At 33.6% G+C, this 20,152-nt stretch overlaps 3 protein-coding genes across 3 annotated transcripts; 2 read left to right on the top strand and 1 right to left on the bottom strand.

Annotated features, from left to right (window-relative positions):
• Window positions 1-2,644: 2,644 nt before the first annotated feature.
• LOC139515990 (uncharacterized oxidoreductase SERP2049-like) lies at window positions 2,645-9,695 on the bottom strand. The gene is made up of 7 exons (XM_071305790.1): window positions 9,540-9,695; window positions 6,619-6,698; window positions 6,276-6,365; window positions 5,538-5,642; window positions 4,295-4,409; window positions 3,441-3,619; window positions 2,645-2,904 (listed from the first exon to the last, which is right to left on the bottom strand). Exons 1-7 carry the CDS (start codon window positions 9,550-9,552, stop codon window positions 2,722-2,724), a joined length of 765 nt encoding a protein of 254 aa, XP_071161891.1. The 5' UTR covers window positions 9,553-9,695; the 3' UTR covers window positions 2,645-2,721.
• Window positions 9,696-14,037: 4,342 nt separating this feature from the next.
• LOC139515100 (testis-specific serine/threonine-protein kinase 3-like) lies at window positions 14,038-14,529 on the top strand. The gene has a single exon (XM_071304661.1). It carries the CDS (start codon window positions 14,038-14,040, stop codon window positions 14,527-14,529), a length of 492 nt encoding a protein of 163 aa, XP_071160762.1.
• A 939-nt stretch (window positions 14,530-15,468) lies between these two features.
• LOC139515099 (testis-specific serine/threonine-protein kinase 3-like) lies at window positions 15,469-16,296 on the top strand. The gene has a single exon (XM_071304659.1). The coding sequence runs from the start codon at window positions 15,469-15,471 to the stop codon at window positions 16,294-16,296; it is 828 nt and encodes a 275-aa protein (XP_071160760.1).
• Window positions 16,297-20,152: the final 3,856 nt, after the last annotated feature.

Below are 20,152 nucleotides of genomic sequence, written 5' to 3'. Positions count from 1 at the left end.
CCGAAGATGTATAAGTACCGAAGTTAACTTGACCTCGACCTCTTTTTATGGATCAATGATCAAGGTTACAATTACGTGATTGTGTCGGTTTCTTAAACACTATAAGCAGTAGGACAACTAAATGTGATGTATGGAATGATTGTAAATGGGTACAGGTCAATGTTGGGATTTCGTGTTTTTGTCTGTTTTTCAAGCACTATAAGCAATAGATGTATGGAGTAAATGTAAGTTGTACAAGTCTGTTATGTCGGATTTATCTGACCTTGACCTCAATTTTACAGGTCATTGATCAATGTTAGGTTTTTGTGTTTTGGTCAGTTATCCAAATACTTATAGCAATAGGTCATCTTTTGTTTTGTGTATGGAACATTTATAAGGCCTTTATGACTGTCTCGCAGATATTATCTGGCATTGACCTCATTTCCATGGTTCATTAGTCAATGATAAGATTTTATTATTTTTTTGGTCAATCAGATACCATAAGCAAGAGGTCAACAACATATGGTGAATGATTGTAAGGTGTAAATGTCTTTCTGGCATGATTCATCTGACCATGACCTCGTTATCAAAGAAAACCTATGTTAGGTATATGTAATTCATTGTTGTAATGAAACCTTCATGTTACATACTTTCAACATAAATTCAATGATAAGTTAAACAGGCGAGACATCACCATGTGTACTCTTGTGAAAAACGACGAAAGAGAGCTTTAATGATAGTAGAAGACTTCTTATATCATTAAAGAATATTAAATGCTACATAAGAATATACGAAAAGACGGCTTTAATGGAATGCTTTCAAAAAAATAAATCAAAAGGTACAATACATGACTAAAAAGATACATCACGAAAAGACAAATGACAGTGCTCATAGAACTACAAAGAAAACCGTATTAGGTGCAGATCCAGGATTATGAAAAAGAATGGAGGGGGGCTTTGCAAGCCAATGTTTGGATTGATATTTGTAATAAACAGCAGCGACACGCCTGTCGTCTTGTGTGTGTTAAGTTATATGCAATAACCATAAATAATTTCTGAGATACGGCACGACATATAACTAAGAAGTGTGTAAAGTTTTAAGCAATTATCATAAATTGTTTTTGAGATACGGCACGACATGTGAACTCCCCTTTTAAAAAAACCCACCTCAATAACTCAAAAATTAAATTTTGAATCATCACCAAAAAGTATACAGATCTTAAGATTAATATAACTAAGAAGTGTGTAAAAATTTAAGCAACAATCATAAATCGTTTATGAAATACGGCGCAACATGTGAAAACCCCCTTTGTTTTTTTTTAACAAAAACTAAACTCTAAAATGAAATTTTGAATCATCACCAAAAAGTATACAGATCTTAAGATTAATATATCTAAGAAATGTATAAAGTTTTAAGCAATTATCATAAATCGTTTTCGAGATACGGAATGATATGTGAACCCCCCCTTTTTTCTTTTAAAATACTCAATAACTCTAAAATGAAATTTTGAATCATCACCAAAAAGTATACAGATCTGTAGATTCATATACCTAAGAAGTGTGTAAAGTTTTAAGCAATACTCATAAACCATTTTTGAGATATGACGCGACATGTGAAAAAAGCACCCCCCCCCCCCCCCTGTTTTAGTTACCAAGTCCCGTAACTCAAAAAGTTATTATCTTATTTTCACCAAAAAGTATACAGATTTGTTGACCATCATAAGAAACAACTATATTAAGTTTCATAAAATTTGGATATGTTTTTTTTTCTCAAGTTACGCCTGTTACGGTGCAACATGTTTACGGACGGACAGGCAGGCGGACGCTGGACATTTGTATACCATAAAAAGTCCCGTCAAAATTTTGATGGGCGTATAAAAAGTGTATGTATTGAGCATATGATAGGTTATATCCATAAGGAGACCAAGAACACAAATCAGGAGGCCCAGTACTCCAGTTAATTACGATTCTACACAACAAAAAGCCGTTTGAACTCAGTTGGTCCAGAATGTTATAGCAGATCCATTAGTAGATTTTGCTTATAACGTTAATTGTTATATGCTATTCTTTCTTGATTGCTCAAACTTCCTTTAATCTGGGACAGTATTGTAATAGTTCAACATAAGAACAAACTATCAAAATCAGTTGAAAAAGACTAAACACATTAGATTGATACAAACGGAAATAATAATATATAACAAAAACACTGGGTTGACGTGGACGGGAACTTGTACATCCCAACAACAAAAAGACACTTAGTACAGATCTGTGAGTATTCATAGTTACTGACAGCTAGTTCAAAGCAACTAATAAAAAAATCATGTATCTAAGACAAAGTCCTTATCAGTTTGAAATACTCATACTCGTATAAATGCCGGTACGAAGTGAGAAATATGACAGTTGTCATCCATTCGTTAGATGCGTTTGAGCTTTTGAATTTGACTTTCCTTTTTGAATTTTCGTCGGAGTTCAGTATTTTTGTGATTTTACTTTTTAAATAAAATTGTGATGTATATCTTCTGCTCTTATAAGTTATTGCGCATCTTTTCTTTTGTTCCGCTTTACTTCAACCTTGGAAAGGGAGTTTTTCTTTATAAACTGAATATCTTTCAATATTCGGTATGACTTATATTATTCTCGAGTAAAAAAAGTCACAACACACACACTAAATTTAATGGAATAAAATTTATTTGAATCTGATTTTTTTCAAAGTCCTACATTTTATTCAAAATTCTTCAGAGGTCTACTTATGGAAATCCTTCCTATATGTTTCCATATCTTTTACGGAGGTTACACGGATAAGACCTCTTTTACCAACTCTAGTGAAATCAGCAAAAAAATCTCCAATGACGTCATTACCGACTGTATCAATCTTCATTCCATTGACTACTGTAATTCTGTCCTCTTTGGTTAAGTCCTTGTCGAGCTGAAAAAAAATAAGTTAAAGTAGTTTATTTTCGTAATTTCTTAGACCAAATCCTTTTAACGGCTCCTAATCAGATGGTAGTTGCAAAATAAGCGTAAATAACCCATTCGCGAAAACTAATATTCAAATGTCCGAATTATTAATCTCAAGAATAAATGCATTTGAAAAAAAGATATATTGGGTTCGTGTTTAAAATGTTGAGGCAGTCATGCCAATTGCACATTCCTTCGAAACAGGTGCAACATATTGCCATCAGCCGAATAAAGTTCTACAAAATTTTTTTAAAGGCCAGTCAGCTTCAGCTTCATCATACTGGCCTTCTAAATCTTACACTGATATCGTATAGTATATGAACTCCACAATGATTTGTAATTTATTTGCTTGTCAAGACACTTATGATAAATAAAAGAAAAGTAATTTGATTTGATTCTCATTTTTGCCCCTACCATTTTACAAAAATGTTCCCGCGGGCTCATTGGTTTTAACCATTTTCACTTTCTCTCATAAAGTAAAAAATGTGATACAGTTAATAATACCTTAGGTTTAATAAATATTGCAATGCGAAGTTCATTTACTGCTACGTTCGAATCTTTATATTGCGCCTGTGCAGAATTTGATATTCCCATGAGTGCACATGCACCGATAGCTAGCAGTGAGATGTTCGGTGAGAATACGCCTTCACAGGACAGTCCGTTTACAAATGTGTAAGTCGTATCTGAAAAGAAAAAAAAACACGAGTGACCTACAGTTGTTTATTTCTGTGTCTTTTGTTCTCTTGTGGAGAGTTTTCTCATTGGCAATCATACCACATCTCCAATAGGGTTCAATGGAATCTTCTGTCTTGATCCTGATTGCTGATGTCATGATGATGATTGTGTGCCATATCTAGCTGATTTCGGTGTGAATTGTATAATTTTGGCATGTTTACCTGAGAATCAAAGTTCATTCAAATGCATGAAAATGAATAAAAAAAATAAAAGCGTTAAATTTTGGTTACTAGAAATGAAGTTCTGTCCAATTTTATAAAATGTTGGTAAAGGTTGACAGTTTATTAATAAAGACTAAATAAATGATAAACAACGATGTCAGATATTTAAATAGCAATTCACAAATATCCTTTTCTGTATGAAGATAATCAAACGGTAGCATCGATGTTAAATAAGTTTGTATGTGATACCCTTTATGAATTATTTTCACAATCACCTAAAGTTGAACCACCATAATTACTAAAAAAAGAAAAAAATATTTTACAAGAAACCATGTTAATAAAGAGAAGGGTCATTAAAGAGTCAGTTAATACAACCAAACTTGAGGGGATGAGATATTGCGTTGCAATCCTACGATCATCAAACAAGCTCATCCTCCCGTTACGATAATAGAACAGTAATACCTTTTTCCTTTGCTAGAACAGGTAGAAATGTCTTGCAACAAATGAAATGGGATTTAGCTCTCATGTTTATCTGGTTATCGAACTCTTCCACACTTTGTTCTGTCAATGGACCTTCCTGAAAATTAAATTTCATGCAAAATTAAGGATAATCTGATAATTAGAATTTCAGAAGTGAAACAAAATCTGACTGAGCAGGTTTAAACCTAGTACAGTGGACCTTCCTGAAAATTCTATTTCATGAAAAACTACAGTAATGATATTTATACAGTTATTGCTACATCAAACACACATTTCAAACGACGGTATGTATAACTTGACCTTTTCTTCTTATGTTTTCTGTCGGTATTTAAAAAGCAGACTAAATATTTGTTTTTATTGTGAAATATATTTCTGATGATAATTATTAATTTCATAGCTGAAACAAAATCTGAAACATGTTTAATCCTAGGATAGTGGACATAACTCTTCGTTCAATCAACGATTTTTAAAAGTTCACTCTAAAGTTTTTAAGTAACACAGATTGAAAACATGCATGTAGCTGTTTTTTTAAAGGATTAACTGATTTTTAGAGTTATCTAATTTCCTACTGGACAAAATAATAAAAATACTCTCATTCATTTATTGTGACGTTGAGAACAAGTAGCATATGGCGAAACAGAGTAATCTTGGTAACTACAGCCGATTGCATTGCCTGTGTAGATAAAGGTAATAACTTGCTAGCTGAACCGTGAAGTAATTGTTATTTTTTATTTTCATTTTGTTATGTTGTGTCAAAAACTATAAATATGTAGTTTTATGGCAATAAAGATTTAATTTGAATTTAATTATAAGTTTAATAGGTAAACTACCCTTCTATATGAGTAGATAAGTCTGACAGATACACACTATATTTGTAAGACTATAGGGTACTTCGAGAGGAGGGTAGTATACCTTACCTTATAATGACTACACGGTTCAACTAACAAGCAAGCCAACCAAAGATATTACCTTTACCTACACACTCAATGCAATCGGCTGTAATGTATTTTTTATAGATTGATGTTCGATGTGAGTCAATGCTCCGTATGAAAAAGGTCGTACTTTTAACTATAATCGTTTACTTTTACACATTGTGAATTGGATGGAAAGTTGTCTCAATGGCACTCATACCACATCTTCTAAAACCTATGACCATATACACTGAAAATTGTATGACACTTTGATATTCATTTTAAGCTAAACTGTTTAACATATTGTTTACTACCTCCCACCATTTACCAAAGGCAGACAACACGTGATGAACGCCGCCATGTTGTTCCTGTAAAATTTTAAGAATTTTCTTTGCGCCAGCTTCAGTTCCAATGTCTTCCTGTAGAGAGAAGATAATGAATTTTTCAAAACATCGTACGTCATGTTTCAAAAACAATATATTTCGTTAGTCCTAAAACATGTATACTAGTAATTAAAACAACTTGAATGAGGTCATAGTATTTTATAAAGTGGATCACAGATTTTAAAAAATCATACAGTTAGAAATTTGTCTTTTATAAAATTAAAACAAATGCGCGAGTCCGACTGTACAACATAAATTCGATACATTTCCATTTCATAAACTGCTGAATCCATGAGACAAAGTTACCGATCTTTGACAATTTTTGTCACTTTGCTAGTTACGAACTAACAAATTTTGCTCTCTTGGACATTAAACTTTACTCAGTAATTTGAGAGAAAAAATGTTTGATCGAAACACTAAATCCAGTAATTTGATTGGTTGATATCTGAACCTGACTACGATAGTCGGAGTCGAAATTGTTTGTGATGGGGAAACACTTGCCGTGACATGACTCATTTCCAGTATTTCCCTCATAGATTCCCTTTTTGGGGACCAAAATACGTGATCAAAACTAATCATATTTAGCATACGATTCAAGATAAATCTTCGCACTGACTCCGTTTGTTAGAATACAGCACAAACACATAACAGAGTTTCTACAAAACTCACCGCAATAAGTATCAGATTTTTCTGTAAGTCTGCACTGAAACTCTTCTTCAGATCATCTAAGCGCTGTTGAGACCTTGAACTAACAGCTACCTAAATATCAAAATTAATATAATTTTTATGTAAAAACCGGATTACCAACTTGGAAAATACTTTTAGAAATTCTTGGAATACGGAGAACAAATTTTAAACTTGTTGAAAACATATGTCTGAAATTGAAGATGGATGCTCCGGGAATGGGAACGAATTTGAGTCATGGTGCAAACCGTCAATTTATATATAAAAAAAAAACTTAAACAAAAAACATCCTCAAATATCGATTTATGTTGACAAAATGACGACATACCTTGGCTCCTTCTTTCAGTAAAGATCTTGCGCATCCTGATCCAACAATACCTGTACCACCAGCAATGAATGCAACTCTGCCTGAACATAGAAAATTAAGACATATATATACAACTTCATAAGCGCCTTTTCTAGCTGGTCGTACTATGCGGTTTAGGTTTTGCTGTTTGCTTGGTCATTGTTACCTTTTTAACTGCGAAAATCAATTGGGCTCTGTTGAATAGTTGTTTCATTGGCAGTCATACGTACCGCATTTTCCTATATTTATATTCTTCTTGAAACTTGCCATTACAGAAACTTGAAAATTTTAAACATGAATGACGTCGCTAAAAAGTCGTTAAAAGTATTTGTAAAACCTGCCAAGGCCAGAAAGTGGGTTGGTCTTGAAGTCAGTTAACAGCTGTTTGTAGTTTAAAAAAAGTAACATCAAAGTTGACGCATTCAATCAAAAGGTTTTATGCATTCCCTCTGCGCGACAGTGGTTCTGACCTGTTCACACTTTCTTAAGAGCAACAACTCGGCGACAAAAGCGGGGGATTATTTGGATTAAATTGCTATCTAATACATTTCTTTACCTAAACATGTACTATTTTCATAAAGAGTATTGTAAAATAAGTGTTATTTTATTTTCCTAAGATGCGGCAATATTCAAAACGACCTCTATAACAAAAATAAAACGTTACGAAAATATATGTTGAAATGAATATGTAGAGCCCTCGGAATTTCTATACATTTTTTAAATTACGAAAAGATAAAAATTGAAAATCGAAAAATCGAAAATCAACCTAATTCGGCAACCCTAATCATGAATGTAAAACGTATGATTTCAAGGATAAACCAATATTTGAAGAAATTATTATACTCTCTCATTCTGGTTGTGGCAAGTTTGATAAATTTTGATGAACCACGATAAAATTTGTCTCGTGTTATTCCCCGCCATAACAAATGTTTTAATGATTTTTAATTTGACAATTTACAAAAATACAACTTCAGAGTTTTAAATTTGACCTTTATCTCGAGTGGATGAATATCGAACATAATGAGATTGTGTGGCAGAATCTGATGTACTAAGTATATAGTTTTACAAGTTAAACTTTCAGTACTATGCGTGTTTGGTTTTGAGAATGATGGCCAAAGACATTATTGCTCAACCAATAATTCATATTTCATATACACGGGATACCAGTTAAGATTTATATAAAATTGAGAATAGAAATTGGGAATGTGTCAAAGAGACAACAACCCGCCAAAGAGTAGAAAACAACCGAAGGCTATCAGTGTGTCTTAAATACGGCCAGAAAATCCCGCACCGGAACCGTTTATTACAAACCATAGGCGTAACCAAAAGGGAGGGTCTCGGGGCCCGGGCCACCCCTTTAGTGGGAACATATGGTAGATTATATACGGAATCGCTGACGCACGATTGGTGCAGACCCCCCTTTAGGTCGATAAAGGCAAATGAAATGTAATAATAAAAAAAAAAAAAAAAAACACCATATAACTCAAGTATAACTGTATCTGATTAAATTTGATTTTCTTGAAATTCCTCCAATATGTGTCAATTTTTATTTTTTTTAATTTCAAGTATACATATGCATATAATCTGATATCATGATAGTACATTATGTATGTTTTCAAGTTTAGAAGAGAGTATAGATGATATCAGTTCACCAGTGGGGGATCAAAATCAAAAGGGGTGTGGTGGGTGGGGGGAAAGTATAGTATACAGAAATGACCATTAATTTGCAGTTCCACTGTGGTGTCATAAACACAAAAAAAACTTCAAATTTGACCTTAAGGTATTTGACCATACCATTTGGTATACCTACAATCCTCACTAAAAGATATTTTATTAAACACTAAAATCTTTGTATAAGACTAAACTTGTAACAATCTTCATCTCACTGGCCAAGGCTATTGACCTTAAATAAATATTACCGTATTTTCCCTAGCAATGACCTCAATACATGATTTTGTTAACAGTTGTTATTGGTTTTGAACTAACTATCAGTAACTGCGAGTGTTCTCAGGTTTGTACTTTGTGCCTTTTTCGTTTTGAGGGATGTATAAATTCGCTGCCACGTCCGATCTGTGTTTTTGTTACATGTTTTTCATCATTATACTAGTACTGATCTGATGACTTAAAAACTTTTCAACTGATTTTTACAGTTTGTTCTTTTGATGTACTGTTACAACACTGTCCCAGGATGTGTTTAACCCCGCTTCTTTATGTGCCTGATTTAAGTCATTGGCCTGTATTTCAGTGGTTGTCATTGGTTCATGTCTGTCATTTTGTTTTCGTAAATTGTTAAAAATGTTATAAATAAGCCTGCATGTTTACTCAATTGGGTTATTTCAAATCTATCATGACTGGTTTTTTTTTAAAACCCGACAATACGGCATGGTTTTTTTTTCTCGTCGTTGAAGGCCGTACGGTTGCCTATATTTGATCCACTTGTAATTCAAACTTTGGTGGTAAGGAGTTGGTCTCTTTGGTAATCATACCACAGTCTCCTTATTTTTTTATCAAGATAATATTTTATAAATCAGTTAATGAATAAATGAATTAATGAATTGCTCGAACATTGTTGCGGACAAGAACTGTTTTAATATTTAAGTTTGCATCGTGTAGCGTACTATATTTAACGAAGACATGATTTCGAACGGTATTTTTCATTATTTGCACTGAATGTTCAGTTTTCTAATGTATTTAAATACCACACACCTAAGACCTTACACTTACATAGTAATAGAATATTGCATAACAGTTCTCCTGTACTCGCCCCTATGATAACGAAATGGAAAGGTCAATTGTGTCTGAAGCTGTTAACAAAACGAATTCACACTGTATCACAGCCAGTAAATAAATTACACATGCTTAAATTTACTTAAATAACAAAATAGCGATAATAATGTACTTACCCGAATATTTCATTATCCTACAGTATTTTTATCACCGTTTCACAAAAAGTTTTATAACACAGGTAAGTATTTTTGTGAAGGGCTAATGTTAACCCGGTCAATAATTAGAATAACAAACATATGCCGCGGTCGTAGTGAAACACTAAACGTGACTCATTCTGAAAGCAAACACTCGATCTAGAATAAGTATTGGAATTCACAAAAAAATAATCAGTTTACTGAATGCGGGAACTGAATCTTATTTGAAGTATCCCCTCTGTGATTTTCCTAACCATGCCAGTAGACATAATGTCTTTGATGGGTTATTTTAGATCACGAAGCTCTGACTTCAAACTGCATACCGACTTAATGAAACGAAGAAGCACATAATTTTTACACTTCTATATGTTTTTATAAATTTCAGTTATAATAATTGTTCGTCTCGATTTTTTTTTCACTTTAATATTTCTGTAAAATATTTGATGTCAAATTACAAAAACCTTTTGGTAAACATCAAACTCTTACGTACTTAACATTATACTATATATACAGTATAGTCTTATTTAATGAATATTTAATTTCAAACAAAATGATTTAGTCATTATACTGTTGTCATTTGGATTCTTTAAACACGCAAAATATAAATAATCGAAGCATCCATGTTAAATACAATAATTACTAATATTCATTTGGTTTTCAGATTTTTTGGTTTGACTGTTCCTGGTGAATGTAAGTTTCGCGTCAGATGTATACACAGCCTCAGCAACAAAGATAATAAGTAATGCAAATGTTTATAGTGGGGTTCGTGTTGCTTAGTCTATAGCTAGGTTGCACTTTGTAAATACAGCTGTTTCTCAAACCACGCCTCTTTTGGGGAGATTAAGAATATTCATAGAAAATTAATTTTGTTTACATACTGGTTCCCAATTATGCTCTCTTGTGTTCCATCTCATAGAGACACAACTTGGGAATGTTACCAGTAAATATACATGTGTATATTGTTTACATTGAAATCTGTTGTAACCCTTCATTCGAGGTAGGGGTAGTTAAGAAAATTAGTGTTAGTTTATACTCTGAAAAGTTCAGGGCATATAAACGTTGAAAATATGCCGCACAGCCCTATATTTTGACCTTTGAAAAAAATTGTAGTGCATATGAACTTTCAATTCTAGGATAAGATTTTTTTCAAAACTTCAGCCGTAAAAGGAGTTCCTATGGGAAATTGCATTGTCAATATTTACAGAAATGCAACCTATAGTTTTCTATGTTGTGTCTTGTGTACTAGTATTTGTCTGTAAATCACGGCCGACACTCGGCTAACCGAGAGATTGGTCGGTTAATCTATATTGAGTATGCGGCTATATCGGCGGTTGGTCTGTTAATCGGGTTGGCTAAAGTCTGTTAATCAGGTGTTATCGAGAAAATCATTGAAAGTTCAGCATGTTTCATTGTATAACTTTTTAAATATATTTTTATCATAAAAAATATTCATGTCTAACAAAACAATTCAATGTACTGAATCCAGTGGTGTAATTATTATTTTTCTAGCTTCAATGTACGATCTATGAAATGAAAAGGCGGGTTACTCATCAATAAATTTATACACATTTTACACACACAAACTGTACACAAAATGACACGTTGGTTGAATTTACGTGCATGCAATATTTTGAACATCGAGAAAAGACGGGCATTATGTTTGTTAACCATAATGAAATCATTGTGTGAAAAATCTTCACGAAAATCTGTATTTTGGTGACATAAATCAATCTTGATTTAAAACCTGGTCTGTTAATGGGTCGGATGTATAAAACCCAGTCTGTTTAATTGGTCTGTTAAGAGTTATGAATGGCAATAAAAGTATAATTTTATTGCTATATGGGGTGTTATCGGATCAAATGGGTAGGCTCAAGACGAGCGGCTAAAATATACGGTAACAACACGTGAGCAATGAAGCATAAAATATACGGAAACAACACATGGACAATGAACAATTTAAACAATGGAAATTGAAAATTGATAAAAACGGTTTCAAAAAGTGTAATATTAAAGTAATGTTAATTTCATCCAAGAATGGTCGCATATGTCATGTGGATTCTGTTTAATTGTCATGAATGACACCAATTTGTCATCTACGTATACATTGGTAACCAGTATATAGATCAGAGATAAACATCGTAATGTAACTAAACATCAGTAAGTAAAATATATTGGGATGCTAAAATATAAAGAATAGAGAAAGAATAATGAGTAAGATAAATAAAAGGTCAAAGGAAAAAAAGTCACGGAGGAAACGTGACATAACAATTTAAAGAATACAGAAATAACCCCCCCCCCCCCTAATCCGAACCCTCATGGTATATACGATAATCTGGATGGAGTAGCAGAATATAGAATAATAGTAGATAAGGACAGTAGAGAGTGATGCATTGCTAAAAAAGAGAGAAAAAATAATAATTGTTTAAGAAACATCCCTGGGTGTTGAAACAGTAACAGATTTCGATGTACTCTAATTGGTGACAAATGGTAGAAGTTTACATGCGGACAACTGCCGTTCTCCTCTACACTTATGAAGAAAGGAACTAAACGGAATAAAATGTATTAAACTCAAGATGACCAAATGTAGCTGCATTCGCTCATTTCCATTTACTACTTGAGAATGATTTGTAAACAACATATGATTAAGTAATAGAAATAAAGAACCAATTGGACGATGCTTACGAATTAGGGTTAAACGTCCAGTGACAAATATCATGTGCATATGAGAATGACAACACGTTATATGTACCCTGTGTTGTATTAGAAAGACACTTAATTTCAGTTGGATTTGAGAACGTGCTACTTTGAACAGACACAAAAATTGAGGCTGATTGAAAACGTTAATAATAAATGCATTGCGTATTCCAGCGGCCAATCCATATCACACTATATTGAAGTGACACACCCTTCAATAAAATGCAAAGAAAGTCAAAATAAAAATGCTCTTACTAGTAAATCACAACCGAAATGAATGACAGACGGACATTTTTTACAAAACTTAATGAACAATTGAAATCAAGATATTTGAGGTTTGCGTTATTTCGCAAAGGATTGCGTTATAACGCAAAGGTTTGCGTTACAACGCAAAGGTTTGCGTTATTTCGCAAAGGTCTGCGTTTTATCACAAAGGTTAGCATTATAACGCAAAAGGTTTGCGTTGTAACGCAAATATAGGACGAAAAATTAAAAAAAAATGTGTTGCGCTAATTCGCTTCTGTAGGATACTGTTGCACCGTATTGTCATTTTTTTTTTACTCAGGAACATCTCATTCTTAATTTTTTCTATAGGAAAATATAAAGGTAGCAAAAATAACTGTGGCTAAATTACTCTTAACTGACACAATTTCAATTGTCCAACCCATTAACAGACTTTATTCCCATAATTTTCACTAAAACGTGGTAATATTCACTTTTTACTACAATTATGAAATATTTACCAATGTAAATTTATGTTTTAGAACCAAAGTACTATTTTGTGTCCTTTAAATGATATCTAAAATTGTTTGTTCCGACTTTTATTAAAAAAAATGCTATGCGTATAAGCAGAAATACTACATACTTGCGCGACGCCTTTTGATTTTACTGAAAACTGCGTAGACTATGAAATGTTTTTACAAGTGGAAAATGTTCTATGATAGATATGATTTTGTCAGACAGTTTTCTTTTTTTGATTTGGTTCTTATAATATGCCAAAAATCTTTATATTTAATAGAGTTTAACATTAAATTGTGCGTTTTACTCTTAACAGACGTATAACCAACCCGATTAACAGACCAATCTACCATATAGCCGCATACTCAATATAGATTAACCGACCAATCTCTCGGTTAGCCGAGTGTCGGCCGTGTAAATGTCTTTTTCATTTTTAGCCATGGTGTTGTCAGTTAATTTTCGATCTTTGAATTTGACTGTTCCTCTGGTATCTTTCGTCCCTCTTTTAAGCTGGTATTAATGTTTTCAAACAGTTCATGAAATTCTTGCAGCCAAGAAATACATTATAGATTATTCTTGAGGATATACATAATTTGATATGAAAAACCTTTTATAAACTGTCTACAACAAATTATATTCCAAACTTTATTTTCCAAATTTTATTCTTATGCAGTTTTTAAAGTAACTATCAAATCGCATTTTATCAAATATGGAGTAGGATTCCAGTTGACGGGATACCAGTTCAGTACCCACGAATAAAGTCCCTTAAAAATCCTTAACAAAACTTCCATGTTGTAAATGGGATATTGTTACTAGATGATAAGTATGGTAAGATGATTGAATTTATATTTTTCTCAAAGAATAATCGTCATACTTTCGAAAATTCGGACATTTTGTGTGATTGTTAAATGTGCACGGTGGATGATTATCTGAGTAAATCGCCTATTTTTAACCAGAAAATAAATTAGCCATTGAAATCATCGAAGCCGAAGAATTTGCCTTCGTTTTGATGGAATTCGCTGAATTCGGAGATGTTTTTGAATACATAATGAAAAACGGTCTCATGTCCGTTGAAGCCACCCTCTCTCTCTTCTCTCAGGTTGTCAAAGCAATCGAATACTGCCACTCAATTGGAATCGCCCACAATGACATTAAATTAGAAAACGTCTTGTTGTCTAATGGTTGTGTCAAATTGGCCGACTTTGGATTTGCCAAGTCGTCCGATATTGTTGCCGAATCTGAAGAATTTTGTGGAACCCTCCCATACGCTGCCCCAGAAGTTATTATGGGAATGGAACACAGCACCATGAAAGCCGATATGTGGAGTATGGGAGTTATGCTCTACGTCATGCTCTTCGGAGCTTTCCCATTCTCCGATAGTGACGCTACCTCTATGGTCCAATCTCAAATCTCCAACACCCTCTCTTTCCCAGAAAACACTAACGAAACGTTAAAGTCTCTCATCTCCTCTATGCTTGAACCCTCTGTTGAAAAACGCGCTAATGCAAGCTCAGTCCGTCTTGCCTTGAGCCAGTTTTAAACACATAATTAAGCATCCTTGAAATCACAATGTTGTGATTTCAAGGATGCCTTTTTTTTTTGTCTGAGCTGTTGTTACGGTAAACCGTGCGGACCTTCTTTTAATGTAACTTGATCAAATACGATATGCGGTTACGGTAAACAAATGTTAACGTTTGGTCTACATTCCTTCTTTAAGGATTGGCACATCTTATACTTCTTGTTTTATCAATGAGACACTGCTAAGTGATTAAGACTATTTGTTAGTCTAGTTTACCGTATCACCAAACAGTCCTTTAACATTTCAGTTTCCCGTTCCTTTGTATTAAATTTTTAAGAAACAAGATAAGGATATTGATAGGTAATGATTTTATGGTTTCTGTCCATTGATATCTGAACATATCAGCCGCGAGCCAGAGAGCTTCACCTTGTGTCGAGCGGCTGAACACCCATAATCTAGGTAAACTAATTGTATGAGGGTACGGTAAACAAAGATGCAATACCAAAATAAAAGGACCCAGTATTATACTTTATAGTCCAGTTAACCGTATCAGCATACAGTTTTTTTTGTCTTCTGTGGAATTCATTTCTAATCCGAAACTCGTTGACTAAATTGGAAGCAAATATCCCCTTGAACATTCAGACAGTGATTTAATATCGTTTAGTTTGTTGTGGTAAACCTTCAGCGTGCGAAGAAACGGTAAACTGCAGAGTATACTCTTATACTAGTTGAGCTACGGTAAACCTTTGATATAATTTTTATGGTTACGGTAAACATCGCAGTCACAAGCTATGGAAAAGTTTATGGTAACGGTAAACATATAAGAAAAATGCCTTAGAAATGTTAACCGTTTGCAAGAGTAGGTACCATTAATGAAAAGGGGAGCTATTTCCAAAAATGTACTATTTAATTATGTAAGGAAGCATTTATTAAGACTTGTCTCCCCTTGAACATCAAGACATGGAAGAGGCCATATCGGCCGATTCACTATATAAGGCTTGCATTTCACTATTTGGTATCTTTATCACATCACATCCACGCCAGTTTAAAATGGAATTTTTAATGAACAGTGGACTCTCAAATGTTGTAGCTCTTACTGAAGAAGTTTTCTCTGCCTCTAGCGAAATATTCGGTAAAGTTGCAATAAAGAAAGTCATCAAAACCTCAACTGAGTTTGAAGCTTTTCTCAGCCTCAAACACGAAAACATCGTCGAAGCCATTGAAATCATCGAAGCCGAAGAATTTGCCTTCGTTTTGATGGAATTCGCTGAATTCGGAGATGTTTTTGAATACATAATGAAAAACGGTCTCATGTCCGTTGAAGCCACCCTCTCTCTCTTCTCTCAGGTTGTCAAAGCAATCGAATACTGCCACTCAATTGGAATCGCCCACAATGACATTAAATTAGAAAACGTCTTGTTGTCTAATGGTTGTGTCAAATTGGCCGACTTTGGATTTGCCAAGTCGTCCGATATTGTTGCCGAATCTGAAGAATTTTGTGGAACCCTCCCATACGCTGCCCCAGAAGTTATTATGGGAATGGAACACAGCACCATGAAAGCCGATATGTGGAGTATGGGAGTTATGCTCTACGTCATGCTCTTCGGAGCTTTCCCATTCTCCGATAGTGACGCTACCTCTATGGTCCAATCTCAAATCTCCAACACCCTCTCTTTCCCAGAAAACACTAACGAAACGTTAAAGTCTCTCATCTCCTCTATGCTTGAACCCTCTGTTGAAAAACGCGCTAATGCAAGCTCAGTCCGTCTTGCCTTGAGCCAGTTTTAAACACATAATTAAGCATCCTTGAAATCACAATGTTGTGATTTCAAGGATGCCTTTTTTTTTTGTCTGAGCTGTTGTTACGGTAAACCGTGCGGACCTTCTTTTAATGTAACTTGATCAAATACGATATGCGGTTACGGTAAACAAATGTTAACGTTTGGTCTACATTCCTTCTTTAAGGATTGGCACATCTTATACTTCTTGTTTTATCAATGAGACACTGCTAAGTGATTAAGACTATTTGTTAGTCTAGTTTACCGTATCACCAAACAGTCCTTTAACATTTCAGTTTCCCGTTCCTTTGTATTAAATTTTTAAGAAACAAGATAAGGATATTGATAGGTAATGATTTTATGGTTTCTGTCCATTGATATCTGAACATATCAGCCGCGAGCCAGAGAGCTTCACCTTGTGTCGAGCGGCTGAACACCCATAATCTAGGTAAACTAATTGTATGAGGGTACGGTAAACAAAGATGCAATACCAAAATAAAAGGACCCAGTATTATACTTTATAGTCCAGTTAACCGTATCAGCATACAGTTTTTTTTGTCTTCTGTGGAATTCATTTCTAATCCGAAACTCGTTGACTAAATTGGAAGCAAATATCCCCTTGAACATTCAGACAGTGATTTAATATCGTTTAGTTTGTTGTGGTAAACCTTCAGCGTGCGAAGAAACGGTAAACTGCAGAGTATACTCTTATACTAGTTGAGCTACGGTAAACCTTTGATATAATTTTTATGGTTACGGTAAACATCGCAGTCACAAGCTATGGAAAAGTTTATGGTAACGGTAAACATATAAGAAAAATGCCTTAGAAATGTTAACCGTTTGCAAGAGTAGGTACCATTAATGAAAAGGGGAGCTATTTCCAAAAATGTACTATTTAATTATGTAAGGAAGCATTTGGGACAATACCCCTAATGCGCCTTGAAATGAGGAACACAAAAGTCACGTGTAAACAAAAAATCTCTGTGTAGTGATATTTGACACATTTCTATGATAAACAAATGACTGAGATGAACCATTAGTGTTAATTTAGAAAGTAGGGGAACACAGAATAAATGTGTAAAAACCATGGAGCTATTAAATGTGTTCAAAGTATTAAAATTTCAAAGAACTTATTGTGTTAAAAATGGGATTTTTTACCATGAGGAGCCACATCGCAAAAGGATTCTCGGGGTTTGCTAAATTACGGAAAAATGAATCACACTTCGTACCCCGAAAATTTAACCACATATGTAAAAATGTCTCAGCTTCGAAACAAGCCATCATACATATACAAGTTTACGATATGGGCTGAGCAACTGAAGAAAACGTTACCATTACGGCCTATGGAGAAACAATTGCGCATATTGCCCCATCTTCTAAGACAAGATCCAGAGATATCTTAAGATAATTTCACCTTGTACACCACAGAAAATTGTGAAAATGATGGTTAGTAGTTTTTTATTTATACCTAGTTATCATAAATGATTTAAGATAAATATTATTGATAAAGAACAGCAAAAATTCAATGAATTTTTCGCTTTTAAAATCGTTACTGGCACGGGGCTGAACACTTTTTTTAGGCACAATCATAACTTTGTTTACCCCGAGAGATCCGAAAGGAATTGTTTATTCAATTGAAAAAGGCAGGAAAACTTACATGTAATATGAATTAATTGTAAGTAAACATGACACAATATAGTCTTTGTTATGTAATTATCACTCTGGTCTGCAGGAATAGCTGATAATCAAGGGAGATAACACACTTCACACGAGTAAAGTGAGATACATCATCACATGCTTTTATACAATGATTTGACCTTGGTCAGTAGATATCATATGCAAATAAACAGAAAAAAACCTTGTACATGTATTAAGAAAATCATGTATTACTATTGTTAATGCACACGAGCAAACACAAGATATTGTCATTTCTCAGTGAAAAAGGGGGAGGGCCAACCCTCTTGAAAACAATATTGCTATTCAACTACATGTATTAAGCTAGTTAGCTACTACCCATTGCTTCTAATATACACAGTTTAAATGAAGGTGGCTAAGCCACAAGGGAGAGGCATTTTTCTTTCTTTGTGATAAAACTTTCAAGAATTAGATTTTTCTCTCTCGATAATACTTATGTACTTAAATTAAATGATAACACAGCCTGAGTAAAAAATTTTGTCTTATTTCAGTTCCAGACATATCATTACTATTAAACATGAGATGGCAAACTAAAGGTTTTAAAAAGTCCTGAATAACTGGTAAGCATTTTGATTTATTAGGTAAGCTCTAAATTATTTATTTATGGTATTTGTGCAAATGAAATTACAGTCGGTATGTTATAAATATGCTTATATGAAAACTGTTGCTATGGTCTTGCTATTAAATGAAAAGGCTTGGTTACTGATCTTTTCGACTCAACATTTTGAGTTAAATCTTGCGGCAACTGATTCTCATGTAACACTGCAAACTCTATTTAGCACTATTTTGATCTGTCGTTATTTAATGACGCCATAATACGTGTGATGTCACAATGTTTCCTATAATACCTCATGTGGATTTCTCACTGAGAAAGGGTTTTCACTAAAATACATGTAAAAAGCCTTTTTTTCTCAAATAGAATTATGTGAATGGACAAGTTTTGAAAATTTGCACTTCATTGCACTCTAATTACATAATAAGAATGACTTTCCCAGTAGTTTTGAGGGGTTTTCATAGTATTATATACCAGATGTCTACTAGTAAGAATAGTTATTTTGGTTGTTTTTTTTTTATGAAATCTACATTTTTGCATAATTTCTCTGTCAAAATGCACTTTAAGACACAGGAAAATGTTATGGAATGCTTTAACAGGGTCTGTATATTGTAATTTAAGGTTATCATCAGAAGTTTTGTCCTTGTTTTGACTAGTAAAGGTATACTGGAAGAAATTAATTATACATACACGTTGTATTAAAAATAAATGAATATAGCGATAAAAGTGTCATTGCCATATAGTGCTGAAACAACTTTATTTTTTTTCAGAAATGGACAAAAATACACAGATTTATTCAGAATGTCATACCGATGAAGATCACCTAAAAATATTTGGAAAAATCAGAACTATGGATTTCAATATGGGACAATACCCCTAATGCGCCTTGAAATGAGGAACACAAAAGTCACGTGTAAACAAAAAATCTCTGTGTAGTGATATTTGACACATTTCTATGATAAACAAATGACTGAGATGAACCATTAGTGTTAATTTAGAAAGTAGGGGAACACAGAATAAATGTGTAAAAACCATGGAGCTATTAAATGTGTTCAAAGTATTAAAATTTCAAAGAACTTATTGTGTTAAAAATGGGATTTTTTACCATGAGGAGCCACATCGCAAAAGGATTCTCGGGGTTTGCTAAATTACGGAAAAATGAATCACACTTCGTACCCCGAAAATTTAACCACATATGTAAAAATGTCTCAGCTTCGAAACAAGCCATCATACATATACAAGTTTACGATATGGGCTGAGCAACTGAAGAAAACGTTACCATTACGGCCTATGGAGAAACAATTGCGCATATTGCCCCATCTTCTAAGACAAGATCCAGAGATATCTTAAGATAATTTCACCTTGTACACCACAGAAAATTGTGAAAATGATGGTTAGTAGTTTTTTATTTATACCTAGTTATCATAAATGATTTAAGATAAATATTATTGATAAAGAACAGCAAAAATTCAATGAATTTTTCGCTTTTAAAATCGTTACTGGCACGGGGCTGAACACTTTTTTTAGGCACAATCATAACTTTGTTTACCCCGAGAGATCCGAAAGGAATTGTTTATTCAATTGAAAAAGGCAGGAAAACTTACATGTAATATGAATT

Source organism: Mytilus edulis, chromosome 3 (genome assembly GCF_963676685.1).
Source record: "Mytilus edulis chromosome 3, xbMytEdul2.2, whole genome shotgun sequence".
NCBI lineage: Eukaryota > Metazoa > Mollusca > Bivalvia > Mytilida > Mytilidae > Mytilus > Mytilus edulis.
Note: the sequence above shows the minus strand (reverse complement) of the source record. Positions and strands in the feature narration are given on the sequence as shown.